Source organism: Hemiscyllium ocellatum, chromosome 34, assembly GCF_020745735.1.
Source record: "Hemiscyllium ocellatum isolate sHemOce1 chromosome 34, sHemOce1.pat.X.cur, whole genome shotgun sequence".
NCBI lineage: Eukaryota > Metazoa > Chordata > Chondrichthyes > Orectolobiformes > Hemiscylliidae > Hemiscyllium > Hemiscyllium ocellatum.
The window spans coordinates 41,520,453-41,535,306 of record NC_083434.1 but is presented as its reverse complement, the minus strand read 5'-3'; the positions used below and the strand labels follow the sequence as shown (position 1 = coordinate 41,535,306).

The window sequence follows — 14,854 nt, the reverse complement described above, 5'->3', positions numbered from 1 at the left end:
TGAATGCTAAGAAGTTTCCTCTTAGGAGAGACTAGAAATAAGGGACATAAAATTATCAGATCTCCCATTTAAGACAGAGATGAGTTTTTTTTTTACTTGTGGAGGCAATTGGCCATTGGAATTCTCTACTCCTGAGAGCAGGGAAGGCTGGGACATTGAACATAATCAAGGCTGTGTTAACAGATTCTCGATTGACAAGGGAGTCAAAAGTACTGGTGGAAGACAGCAAAGTGGAGCTTAGATCACAATCAAGTCAGTCATACTCTTCTCAAATAGCAGAGCAGATTTGAGAGGCCAAATGGTCTATGCCTTCTCCTAGTTCATATGTAGCCATGGGAATATTCTTACTTATTGACAAAGGATAATGATGTTATACAGTTAGCACAGAATTTGAAACCTAGCAACAACCAAACTATCTTCCTTTGTGCAAAAGGCTGCCTGGCATTTAGAACTTTCTGGTTAGAACAGATTTTTAAAGCCCGATAAAAGGGGAATGAACATCATAAATGAAAGATGCACCTGCTGTGTCGATTTAGATTAAAAGACAATGTAGTGACACCTTGTGCAGGCGCTGGGTTTGAACATGGGTATTAGGGGGTACAAGACCAGTATCTAACGACCAAGCCACCTAAATCTCTGGAAAGCAAATGTAGCCAATAAAAGATACCTCAGTGATTTTGTAGTCAATTCAATATTTATTTGAGAATCTTTCTACTGTAAAAGAATAATAATCATGCACAAAATAAATAATGAAATTACTACTTGTTTTAGTATTGATTCTTCATATCTGTGGGAGTAATTGATGAAACAAAAGGTGAGCATTTTTTCAAAGGAAATCTTGAATCACTGAAGCTGTGCTGTCCTGAGCAATTAGTGATAAACCCTGGAGTCCTGACACAGAAACTGAACCACTCTCTGGATTTGATAGATGAAATCAGTGACAGATTTGATCACTGACTGTACATTGCTTGCTGTTGATGGACACTGACTGAGTCACCAGTTCCTAAGGGGCAGCTCAGCTGTTTGAGCAAAAGTGAAAATGTTGATTGTCAACAGCAAAAACGTATCTAAAATAGAGTAATGAATAGCCAGAAAATGTTAAGAAAACGTAAAATCTCCCATAAATGCACACCATTTCCATGAGGAATTACAAGGCAGATTGCCACAGATGCTCTACTTACAAAAAAAAGTAAATTACAAGAGAAAAAAATCCAACTGACATATTTAATAAAACCACCAATGACTAAACTTTGAATGAACTCAGCACAGCACTTGTACCTAGGTTGAACAGCACAACTCATGCTAGACAGTTCCCAAATTCTAACATCAGTAAATTGCCAGCTCTTAACTTTATTTTTAAATATTAAGTGATCACCGTTAAGTATTAATTTGTATATGATTCTGAAGGACTTCATGTTCCTATTACATTAAGCTTCACCCAATTTGGGTGCATAGAGTTGAGTTCTACATCCACCTTTGTGGGGAACAGATGTATTCTGTACAGTTCCCAAGAGTCCTCCGTAATTATGCCTGACTGGTAATGTAAACTGTACCAATTGCCATCATACAATAAACTACATAGTGATGTAAAATTAAATCTATTTCTGCTTAGACTCTTCAGTAGTCTATGCTGTACCACTGATAATTATACAGGTCTAAGACTCAGCACAGAAGTGGCAGCAAAAATGCAGATTCAAATATCACTTGGTAACTAATATTATGACTCTGGGGTTGGATTTATGTGAAGGCTCTGCCACTCATTCATACAGATTTAATGAAGAGCTGCAAAAATTATGCATTTAAGCCTGGAAATTAAGGAAAATGATCTAGTAAGGATATGTAAGATAATCAATTTTCTAAAAATATTATTTTCAGAATATGGGTAAAGCTGGTGAGGCAAACATTGATTGTATATTCCTAATGACCTTTGAGAATGCAGTGGCACGTTGACTTCTCCGGTACAACTGCATGGCTTCCTGGGCCATTTCAGAGGACAACATAGGATCAAACACACTGCTGAGAGGCTGGAGTCGGACCAGTTACAATGCCATCAAAATCGGTGAACCCAGGGTGTTTTTATAACAATTCAGTAGTTTCATGGTTATTTCTTTGCATTATTATTGCTATTATTAATTAATACTATTACTGACATAAGCTTTTTATTCAAGATTTATTTAATTGAATCTAAATTATCCAGTTGCACAGTGGGATTTGAACTCATTGCCCACAGACTATTATTCAGAACTTCTAGATTACCGTCCATAACACGACCAATGTGTGTGATACCACAGAATGTATATTTCTATAGAATCCCTAAAGTGTGGAAACAGGCCAATCGTCACAATGAGTCTACACCAACCCTCCAGAGAGCATCCTACTCAGTCTGACTCCTCTACATGTCCCTGTAACTCTACGTATCCCATGGTTAACACACCTAACCTACACATGCTGAAAACAATGGTAATTTAGCATGGCCAATTCATCTAACTTTCACATCTTTGGATCGTGGGAGTAAATCAGAGCACCCAGTGCAGACACGGGGAAAACATGCAAATTCCACAGAGACAGTCGCCCTATAGTATAGAAGGGCCTAATCCAGAATATCACCTTAAACCTAAGTACGACAGGAAGAAACTGGCTCAAAAGTAGAAACAGTAGACCAGTGTAGACCAGTTCCTCTTCTGTAATTCCAAACCCCCAATGTTAAGAGAAAATGTGGACTTCAGATAAAGCAAAGACAATATCTGGAAGTTCTTTTCATGCATGAAGCTTTGAAAATATTAAATGAACTCCCAGCAGATGGGATAACCTCAGAATAAATTCAGAAACAAGTGGATGCTACAATGGGTGGGATTGTAGGGCATTTCTGGTTGAAGGAAATAGGCTAAATGAACGACCTTATCTGGAATTATCTTGTCAGGATAAGAAAGTGAGCATGATCATGAAGACAGAAGTTTTCTACACATTAGGCTGCACATACTGACCTTCCACATCATATACATTAGGCTGCATATACAGACTTTCCGCATCATATACATTAAGCTGTATATTCTGACATTCCACAGCATATACATTAGGTTGCATATATTGACCTCCCACATCATATACATTAGGTTGTATATACTGACCTTCCACATCATTAATGCTCCCATTACGAAAGGATTAAAAACAGTCAAGAAGCAGTAAACTGACGCAGGATCAAAACTGGAATGAGATAACAATAGGTAAAGTAGTTGCCGATTAGGTATTTATTTGCAAATTGTTTTTTTCTGCTTGTTAAAATACACCTTCCAGAAAATGCTGAGGAAGACTTTTAAACAGAATCTGCTTTTCATATGAGTGCAATCATTTCTTCAAATAATCTAAAACCATACTCTGAATATTTAATGCTAAATCAGAAGGACAGAATGCATGCAATCATGTAAACAAGAGAATTCAATGCAAGCCTACGATGATTGTAATCGATAAGATTTCAAACACTTCTTTTCTTTGCATAAGGCAGGGACTAGCTGCAACAGTTAACACAGGTAGTATTAAATTATTCTTCTTACCTGTTGACAGAAGCTATATTTCCAGTTCCAAAGAAAGCGGTCACAATTAAGAAAATCTTAAATTTCCAAGATAAGAAAAGTCAAGACTTCAATGATATATTTCAAAATCTTGATATATTTCAATGCACATTGGAGTTCAAATTCAAGTAGTTCAAAATGGCAAAGTCAACAAGTGACTTCCATTGTGGTTCAATGAAGTGTCTGCATTACCTAAATCAAATGAAATGTTTTGTTTTGACAAACATTTTCATAACCCAATTTTAAGAGTAGATCCAGGATATAAAATTTGTCAATACTGAGAAAAACACTAGCGTCTTTGATAAGCCATTGCTATTAATTTAACCTGGGGCAGTGTTTGTAGAGGAATAAGACGGTGTTATCTTCTGGGTCTGTAGATCGTGAAGGAGCAAAAATGGCCTTTACAGTGATATGTACTTCTGGTCAGATGTGGGAGTTTAAGAGAGTTTAAGGGTTACTGCGGATTATATCTGCCATAAATGCTGTTGGATGTGAATCTTATCAAATTGAGTGGATCGATTGGAGAGACAGAAAGAAGTGATGAGGCATTTGCAACAGCAACAATGTGCAATGGATTGCAGTTATAGGAAGGGGGGGGGGGGGAGTCTCAGATACAGTCACATAGATGGGTTAACTCCAGGAAGGGTAAGAAAGGTAGGCAGCTAGTGCAGGATTCTTTTGTAGATATCATCCAAGGAACAGGAAATTCGACGTTTCGGGCCAGAGCCCGATGATTCCTGATGAAGGGCTCTGGCCTGAAACGTCGAATTTCCTGTTCCTTGGATGCTGCCTAACCTGCTGTGCTTTAACCAGCAACACATTTTCAGCTGTGATCTCCAGCATCTGCAGACCTCACTTTTTACTCTTTTGTAGATATACTCATTTCAAACAGGTATGCTGTTTTGGAAAATGTAGGGGGGTGATGGATTCTCAGGGGAACGTAGCACGAACAGCCAAGTTTCTGGTATTGAGACTGGCTCTAATGCAACGAGGGGTACGTCGGCTTCCAAGAGATCAAATGTGTTAGGGGATTCTGTAGTCCAAGGTACAGACAGATGTTTCTGTGGCCAGCAGAGAAAAAGCAGAATGGTGTGTTGTTTCCCTGGTGCCAGGATCAAGGATTCTCTCAGGTAGGGTGCAGATTGTTCTCACGGGGGAGAGGGGCCAGCAAGAGGTCATTATCCACATTGGAACCAATGACATAGGAAGGGAAAAGGTTGAGATTCTGAAGGGAGATTACAGAGAGTTAGGCAGAAATTTAAAAAGGAGGCCCTCAAGGGTAGGAATATCTGGATGACTCCCAGTGCTATGAGCTAGTGAGGGCAGGAATAGGAGGACAGAGCAGATGAATGCATGGCTGAGGAGTTGGTGTATGGGAGAAGGATTCACATTTTTGGATTATTGGAATCTCTTTTGGGGTAGAAGTGACCTGTACAAGAAGGACGGATTGCACTTAAATTGGAAGGGGACGAATATACTGGCAGGGAAATTTGCTACAACTGCTTGAGAGGATTTAAACTAGTAAAATAGGGCGGGGGGGGCGGTGGGTAACAGGGAGATAGTGGGAAAGAGATCGATCTGAGATAGGCACAGCTGAGAACAAAAGTGAGTCAAACAGTCAGGGACAAGATAGGACTAATAAATTAAACTGCATTTATTTCAATACATGGGGCCTAACAGGGAAGGCAGATGAACTCAGGGCATGGTTAGGAAGATGGGACTGGGATATCATAGCAATTACAGAAACATGGCTCAGGAATGGGCAGGACTGGCAGCTTAATGTTCCAGGATACAAATGCTACAGGAAGGATAAAAAGGGAGGCAAGAGAGGAGGGGGAGTGGCATTTTTGATGAGGGATAGCATTACAGCTGTGCTGAGGGAGGATATTCCCGGAAATACATCCAGGGAAGTTATTTGGGTGGAACTGAGAAATAAGAAAGGGATGATCACTATATTGGGATTGTATTATAGACCCCCCACAATAGTCAGACGGAAAATGAGAAACAAACTTGTAAGGAGATTTCAGCTATCTGTAAGAATAATAGGGTAGTTATCGTAGGGAATTTTAACTTTCCAAACATAGATTGGGGCTGCCATAGTGTTAAAGGTTTAGATGGAGAGGAATTTTCTGTACAAGACAATTTTCTGATTCAGTATGTGGATGTACCTACGAGAGATGGTGCAAAACTTGACCTACTCTTGGGAAATAAGGCAGGGCAGGTGACAGAGGTGTCAGTGGGGGAGCACTTTGGCCAGCGACTATAATTCTATTAGATTTAAAATAGTGATGGAAAAGGATAGACCAGATCTAAAAGTTGAAGTTCTAAATTAGAGAAAGGCTAATTTTGATGGTATTAGACAAGAACGTTTGAAAGCTGATTGGAGGCAGATGTTCGCAGGTAAAGGGACGGCTTGAAAATGGGAAGCCTCCAGAAATGAGATAACAAGAATCCAGAGAAAGTATACTCCTGTCAGGGTGAAAGGGAAGGCTGGTAGGTATTGGGGATTCTGGATGACTAAAGAAATTGAGGGTTTGGTTAAGAAAAAGAAGGAAGCATATGTCAAGTACAGACAGCACAGATCGAGTGAATCCTTAGAAGAGTATAAAGGAAGTAGGAGTATACTGAAGAGGGAAATCAGGAGGGCAAAAAGGGGACATGAGATAGCTTTGGCAAATAGAATTAAGGAGAATGCAAAGGGTTTTGACAAATATATTAAGGACAAAAGGGTAACTAGGGAGAGAATAGGGCCCCTCAAAGATCAGCAAGGCGGCCTTTGTGTGGAGCCACAGAAAATGGGGGAGATACTAAATGAATATTTTACATCAGTATTTATTGTGGAAAAGGATATGGAAGATATAGACTGTAGGGAAATAGATGGTGACATCTTGCAAAATGTCCAGATTACACAGGAGGAAGTGCTGGATGTCTTGAAATGGTTAAAGGTGGATAAATCCCCAGGACCTGATTAGGTGTGCGCGAGAACTCTGAGGGAAGCTAGAGAAGTGATTGTTGGGCCTCTTGCTGAGATACTTATATATCAATAGTCACAGGGGAGGTGCCAAAAGACTGGAGGTAGGCAAACGTGGTGCCACTGTTTAAGAAGGGCAGTAAAGACAAGCCAGCGAACTACAGACCGGTGAGCCTGACCTCAGTGGTGTGCAAGTTGTTGGAGGGAATCCTGAGGGACAGGATGTACATGTATTTGGAGAGGCAAAGTCTGATTCAGGATAGTCAACATGGCTTTGTGCATGGGAAATCAAGTCTCACAAACTTGATTGAGTTTTTTGAGGAAGAAACAAAGAAGATTGATGAGGGCAGAGGAGTAGACGTGATCTATATGGACTTCAGTAAGGCGTTCGACAAGGTTCCCCATGGGAGATTGATTAGCAAGGTTAGATCTCATGAAATATAGGGAGAACTAGCCATTTGGATATAGAACTAGCTCAAAGGTAGAAGACAGAGGGTGATGGTGGAGGGTTGTTTTTCAAACTGGAGGCCTGTGACCAGTGGAGTGCCACAAGGATTGGTGCTGGGCCCTCTACGTTTTGTCATTTACATAAATGATTTGGATGCGAGCATAAGAGGTACAGTTAGAAGTTTGCGGATGAGACCAAAATTGGAGGTGTAGTGGACAGCAAAGAAGTTTACCTCAGATTACAACAGGATCTGAACCAGATGGGCCAATGGGCTGAGAAGTGGCAGATGGAGTTTAATTCAGATAAATGCGAGGTGCTGCATTTTGGGAAAGCAAATCTTAGCAGGACTTATACACTTAATGGTAAGGTCCTAGGGAGTGTTGCTGAACAAAGAGACCTTGGAGTGGAGGTTCATAGCTCCTTGAAAGTGGGATCGCAGGTAGATAGGATAGTGGTTTGGTATGCTTTCCTTTATTGGTCAGAGTATTGAGTACAGGAGTTAGGAGGTCATGTTGCAGCTGTACAGGATATTGGTTAGGCCACTGTTGGAATATTGCTTGCAATTCTGGTCTCCTTCCTATCAGAATGATGTTGTGAAACTTGAAAGGGTTCAGAAAAGATTTACAAGGATGTTGCCAGGGTTGGAAGATTTGAGCTATTGGGAGAGGCAGAACAGGCTGGGGCTGTTTTCGCTGGAGCTTTGGAGGCTGAGGGGTGACCTTATAGAGGTTTACAAAATTATGAGGGGCATGAATAGGGTAAATAGGCAAAGTCTTTTCCTGGGGTTGAGGAGTCCAGAACTAGAGGGCACAGGTTTAGGGTGAGAGGGGAAAGATATAAAAGAGACCTAAGGGGGAACTTTTTCACACCGAGGGTGGTACGTGTATGGAATGAGCTGCCAGAGGATGTGGTGGAGGCTGGTACAATTGCAGCATTTGAGAAGCATTTGGATGGGTATATGAATAGGAAGGGTTTGGAGGGATATGGGCCGGGTGGTGGCAGGTGGGACTAGATTGAGTTGGGATATCTGGTCGGCATGGACAGGTTGAACCGAAGGGTCTGTTTCCATGCTGTACATCTCGATGACTCGATGACGTGAGCATTTGGAAAGATTATCGGAATTGGGCAAAGCATACATAGGTTTATGAAAGGCAAATTATGTTTAATAAATTTACTGAAATTTTTTGATGATGTAACTAGTAGAATAGATAAGGAAGAATCAGGGATATAAAATATTTAGATTTTTAGAAGGCCTTTGATAAGATCCCTTGCGAGATTAGTGGGCAAAGCTAAAGTATATATACCTCTTCCAATAGAATTTGAGCTGCACTTGAAACAAGAATCTGGCAGTTCTGCCCTAAATTCAAGCCCCAGTGACAGTTCAAGCCCCAGCTACAGCCTTTGAAATGTTGGTTGCTTAATATTTTATAATGAGATTGGATTATCGACATTTGTTTCCAAGTTTATAAATGTAATTGGTCAATCTCAGACGTTCAGCTACTTGGTTTCAGTCGCTCTTAATCTCAGAATCTAGAACCTAACCAGATACAAATACCTTAAAATATGCTCACAAACCAAAAAATGAAATGCAGAAGGATACAAAGAAATAAGATCGTCTTATGTCATCTAACTCAAGGTACCGAATTGGTGTTTCATCAGCTCTCTGGGCAAAATCTATCAGGGATAACTCCTGAAATGGAAGGAAACCACAGTCATAGGAGGAATTAGCATGAATGGAATTATGCATAAACATTTTACCAGGAGATATACCGCACATTATAAATATCAGAAAAATGCAACATAAACAGAAATTGCTGGAGAAGCTCAACACATGTGGGGCATCTGTAAAACAGAAATCAGAGTTAACGTTTCGGGTCCTTCCTCACGAATGCTCTGTGCACGCCTCATTCCTTGGAGGTTTGGCATAATTCTTGATGAGTGGAGCAGACCACAATATGAAGTGCAGACGGGTCAAGACCTTGTACAGTTTTTAGAGTGTCGTATTACATTTGATTGGTATGGTACAGAAGCATATTTTTGTTTTCTTTCTGTCATAGTGACTTCAGTGTTTGAGCTAGTCTGGTGTCATGCTCAAACAACAGACCCACACAGGAAGGGATGGGAGTGCAAAGTAGAGACAGTACAGGATATGCCATCTGACATGTTGTCAAAGTCTGAAAAAGCAATTTTGGGCTTCATCCCCAATTTCATATCCAAAACAACACAACACATCAAATCATGGTGACAGGTTCTGTCATTTAACTACACAATCTTTTGGAATGAATTAGACAAGTGAAGTTGCTGCGAAGATTCTTCATAAATTAACAGATACAGATGAGTGATGACTCGTTGTTCAATAATGTCATATCATTAAGTTGAATACATACACATTTGCAGTACTTTTAGTAACTCTTCTCTGTCCTTTGGCAGTGAATGAGCAGAGATCAACACTGCATTTTGCTTGCCAAAAATGATCTCATAAATACTGGTTTGTTTTACTTTAGAATTGATTTCATATTTAATTTTGAAATTATTTTAGATTCTGGGCCTTATGCTTTTTCTCTGACAGGGTAGATTTTATCAATTGTTGCTCTGGCAAAGAGTTCACTTGACAGAACTGTGATCAGGAATTCGATTGCAGAGGATACCATGAATGAATTTTAATTAGTTGAAAAATCGTGCAGTGAGCCCTCATCTCTCATTTTGAATTCACAACATAGACTTGCATGGCAGTGAGCTTTGTGCAAGGAACACAAATTTGTTAAATCTATTAATAGATACCATTTCCATGCTTCTGATCGTTAAAGCCCTGGGAATATACAAATGGTCTATTGCTTGAACTGGTGAATTGAAAGTTGTGTCCTTGAATGGAAAGTGTACTTTACTCATGACCCTTTCCTCGATAGTCTTCATTTTTTAAACTTTTTTGTCAGACAATAGCAAGCATGTTTTCATTGCTCTCTCGCCTCTAATTCTTATCATCCCAAGCCCTTCTCCTGGGATTATGACTCTTCCGAAGCACTGCCAATACTATTAAAAGTCTGTTCGAAGTTGTACAAGAGTAACTCCCCACATTGTTTCCTCAGCTTCCCTGCAGAGAGAGCATCTGGCCTTCGTTCAGTTCCTCCCCATGGGAGAGCAGCAAAGGTCAGGAAATCAGTTCAGTGACAGACTTGAAAATGCATCACATCTCCTCACATATGCCTCATAATTTCTGGTCAGGCTGCAGACTGACTTAGAAAGTGAGAATGAGACAACACAGGGAGGTCCTATCATGTATCCTGCTGTCCCACTGAGTACTGTCAGTTCTGGCACTGATGGTTCTGCAACTGTTGGAGCTCCATTTGTGATGGCTGATTCTCAGTGGGGCTAAGGAAGCATTTAGGAGTGCACTGCTAAGCCAATGTGCTCACTGAACACAAAAAACATTGGCTATCACAGTTAGATCAACAACTGGAAATGTTCATGTTGTGATAACAATATTGTCACAAGATTGTTTAGTGCTAAATACCCATAATGCTGATTTGTATTTTTGGAATAACACAAATAACTTATTTCACTCCATGGATTTGTTTAGATAATACAATTCTGCTTTTTCAAGGACAAACATGCAATGTGACTTTGATTACAATGTTGAGTAAACTACCAATTTCAAAACAATAGGTTTTTTGTTACCTTTTGGGCAGGAGATGTACTGTGAAACTGGATTGTCTCTTGCTCCAGATTAATCCAAATGAATAACAAGCAAGCCAGTACTAGAGGAAATAAAGCTTCATATCTGAATAAAACACCAAATTATTAAAGGCTGAACCATTAAAAGTAATTTTTCAATATTCCACAATATCACACAGGGAAATCTGGGCCAGGTTATTATTTATTCATCTGCAATAAATAAAATTGTTTCAGCATCACTTGGCAAGATGCATCTAATATCAAACATGTATGAAGGTGAGTGAACAGCTCTGCAGAACGTTTTGATCAAAGAAGTGTTGCATTTTGGTTTAGTTACATGTGTATACATGTCACTGGAAATCAGTTTCACAGGCACAGAAATTTAGAAACATGCCATAACTACAAGAACCCATTAGGACTGATGTTCCTCACTGTTCAGCTGAGACAAGTCAAGGTGCCAACCCTACAGGAAGGATTGGCCTGAAATTTCCAGGATTTAAAAATGAAATTCTGAGACTCTGCTAGGTGCCTTTTTTTTAAACTAAAGAACATTTTCTTTCATCAGATAGTTGATTATTAGAGAAGGTATGGGGCTGTGGTGTGGAAGCACAGGGTGGTGGGGGTGGGAGTGCTGCTGTTCAATTCAGTGGTAAACATGGATTCAGAAAGTCATGGGAGGAAACCTCCACAGATGTATTTGGAAACCTAGAATTAGCATGAATCTGAAGTGTCTTGTGCCTGATCTAACCTCAACGTTTCCTGAGGAAGAGTTATACCCAAAACGTTGGCTTCTCCACGTCCTGATGCTGCCTGGCTTGCTGTGTTCTTCCAACCTCCTACCTGAAATGGGGGAAGGACAGCTAATCACTGCTGTTTTGCATTCATTCTTTCAAAAGACACTAGGAGGTACTTCGGCAGCGTAAAAGGCACAGACCCTACATCATACATTATTCTTCTATTGGCATTCAAACCAACAGCCTTGTGAGTTGGACACAAGAAGTATGGCAGTGTATCTTCCCAGTTCATGCTCTCCCAGTGCATGTATCTGATCACATCTTTCACTTCAATATATTTGTGAAGGCTTATCTTGAAGAAATCTAAACCGCTGGTTCAGTAACATCACAGTAAGCCTTATCCTACTGTTTCAGTAGGAAAGTGAAGTGAATGAGAAGTTATTTAAAGATCATGCAGGAAGCATATGGAGCTGACAGCCTGGGATTTTCACAAAGTCAGGAGCCTCCACAGAAAAATGAAGATGACAGTTAGGATCCTCTTCTGGAATTCCCAGCTGATTCTGGAATTCCCAATCCCATTCCTGTGGTTTTCAACTTTCGGCAACGCCTTTAAATGCTGTGGGCTAGTACGGCTCACAAACCCGCATCCTGTACTCACGACCGAACTGGCTCCATTACAGAGATAGATTACTCTGCTCCTCTGCAACTTCTGTCCAGATCAGAGATGGCAGGACTTTTATTTCTCAAAAGGTTCCCTTGCCCCAACATGTTTGAAGATGCTTTTCCTCATCTCCACCATGCCAACCTGGAATTTTCTTGACTCCTGCTACCCTTCTTGAGATGAAGATTCAGAAGATATGTCTGGTGGCCAGGATTGGATGCTGACATGGTTGTATTGATGGGGCAGTGCCCAGAGTGCCAACAAGAACAAACATTATCGCCAGTAGCTTCCCCACATTGATGGGAATGGCTGGGTAAACCCTGGACTTGGTGACACGTCGACTGTGCCACTCTTTTCATGAACCATATGTTTTTAGTCATTGTGGATGCCCATTCAAAGTGGTTGGACATGCCTAGAGTTCATTCTCAAATACGGGGATGATGACTGAAAAGCTGAGAGGATCTTCTCCAATACATAAATGCCTGTAGGTGTTGGTCACAGGTGTTGGTCATCATTTAGCAGCTGGGAATTTGACTATTTCCTAAAGTCGAATGGTTGTTGGCATGTAAGGACAACTCAACACCATCCATTGTCCAATGATCTGGCAGAAAGAACAGTCCAAACTTTGAAGGCAGGCTTAAAGAAACAGCCCACAGCTTCACTCAATATCAAACTTTCCCAGCTCCTGTTCGATTATAGTACCACTCCTCATGCAACTATAGGGATAGCTCCAGTAGACTTGCTAATTGGAGAAGATTCCATACCGGGTTAAACCTGATCTTCCAGGAACTGATCATTGGCAGGGTGGGGGGGTGGGGGTGTCAACGCAGCATCAGGAATGCCAATGCCAGACACAAGACTCCTCTAACGGAGACAAACAGTTTACTTCAGGAGACAAAGTTTGGTCTCAAGACCGTGGCAATGGCCCTACATGGCTAACATGCATGTTCAATGCAAGGTCAGGTCCCATGGTGTACACAGTTCAGGTTGGAGAGGCGGTCTTGAACATGCACATGGACCACATGAAAGCTGCAACATTACAAACAGGGCAGGAGCAAATATACCTGGCTCCTCAGAACATCCAACAAAACTGTCAGAACCTGTGAGTTCATCCTCTCCAAAGACAACCCTGAAGACGAGATGGACAAGGCCTCAAAGCCATTACCACCTTAAGATGAATTTTAGCTGTGACGCAAGAGGTAGGCAATGGTCCAGTACACACCACCAGTATCCAACACAGAGTCGGAAGAACCAGACTTGGTGTGAAAATGCCACAGGAGAAGCCACAGGAAAAAGAACAGGCCTATGTCCTAGGATATAGAGAGGGAGGAACAAGGTCAGCTAGGTAGATGTCAATAAATGAGCTTCCTGATTGGGCCAGGCTAACTGCCCCAATCAGGGAGTCCTGGCTGACAGACATAAACAGGAGTGTCAGAGGTTCTAGGAACTGGCTCGGAGCTAGCTGGGTCAGTATCATTTGCTGGGCAAATGCAAATAAAGATGACTTGGTGACAGGGTAGTGACCTTCATTGAGTTATTTCCCATGGAGAAAGAAGGGCCCTGCTGAAAGGCCCCTGACCTTGCTGTGAAACTCACTCCCCAATGCTCTTTACTCCTGTCATTGGTTCCCCTGCCACTCCTGCACCTTGGATGGATGCATCACCAGTAATCAGAGTTAAAAAGTGTGGTGTTGCAACAGCACAGCAGGTCAGGCAGCATCCAAGAAGCAGGAGAGTCAATGTTTCAGGCATCAGGAATGTCAACTCTCTTGCTGCTTGGATGCTGTCTGACCTGCTGTGTTTTTCCAGTGCCACACGTTATGACTCTGACTCTCCAGTATCTGCAGTCCTCACCTTCTCTTAGTATCACCAGCAATGCCCACTGCCTCACTGGTGGCACTCATGAGTAATGCACAATGCCTCTGATTGGCCAGCAGCTCTCAGGAAGTGGTATTTCCTCCTCCATGATCCTCAATTCACAGAAAGGCCCACTGCGATCCACTTCAGTGCCTGAATTAAATCTTAATTCACTTCCCAAAAGGAAATGGCAAATGAGATCCCCATAGACTTCTTTAAAAATGGTTCCCAAGACTTTGGTCAACTGTCCTAACAGCTCTTTGCGTCTCTGTGACAAAAATGTTTTTATCTGTTGCTTGTCCATCACCATGGTGAAATTTGCTATACTAAAAGGCACAGCACAGAGATTACCAGCTTTTGTGATTGATTGATTGAATGAATGACCACCTAATATTTTATCTATGGTGCTGGTTGAACAGCATTAGAAATTTCTGCTTTTTTACAAGCAACAAGAACTCTTGCCACTCAGGTAAGTTTTGTTCCAAGTACAGCACGTACTACATTGGAGTGACAGACTAATTTATGCTCAAATGGGACTCCAATTGAGAACCGTGCCAGTCAGGAATTATAACAACTCAGCTAAGCTGACAAACATAAAACCTGTTTAACATTGTCTTACCACAAAGATTTGGTCATTTCTTTCCTCTTTCCTATTTATAGTGGAATTTGTAATATGATTGCTAGTCTGACCCCTGAGATTTATAATCAGAATAGTATTCATAACATGCGGAGTGAAATCTGTAACTAGTGAAAGCAGAACTGGGCAGGTCTGATAAATGTTTTGGTGTTAGGCAAATAATTAATTACTATTAGCAAAGCTAAAATAGTTGAAATTACCTCACAATCATCCAGTACTTAACCCTTATGTCATGATTAAATCTGCAGTGCATGTTGGAAACTGCAAATTAAACTCAGGAATAAGCTTTGAGATCCATGATCACAC

At 41.0% G+C, this 14,854-nt stretch overlaps 1 protein-coding gene across 2 annotated transcripts in view; it reads right to left on the bottom strand.

Moving 5' to 3' along the window:
* The window catches only part of pign (phosphatidylinositol glycan anchor biosynthesis, class N), a 116,365-nt gene that overhangs the window by 20,690 nt on the left and 80,821 nt on the right, over positions 1-14,854 (bottom strand). For both annotated transcript variants that reach the window (XR_009646901.1, XM_060849792.1), the window contains exons 22-25: positions 10,664-10,766; positions 8,589-8,678; positions 3,552-3,607; positions 3,129-3,204 (exon numbers count right to left, since the gene is read on the bottom strand). Coding sequence is in view for 1 of the 2 variants with exons in the window: in XM_060849792.1 (XP_060705775.1) it covers positions 3,129-3,204; positions 3,552-3,607; positions 8,589-8,678; positions 10,664-10,766 (325 nt within the window). In the remaining variant the exon portion in view is untranslated. The remainder of the gene's footprint in view (positions 1-3,128; positions 3,205-3,551; positions 3,608-8,588; positions 8,679-10,663; positions 10,767-14,854) is intronic.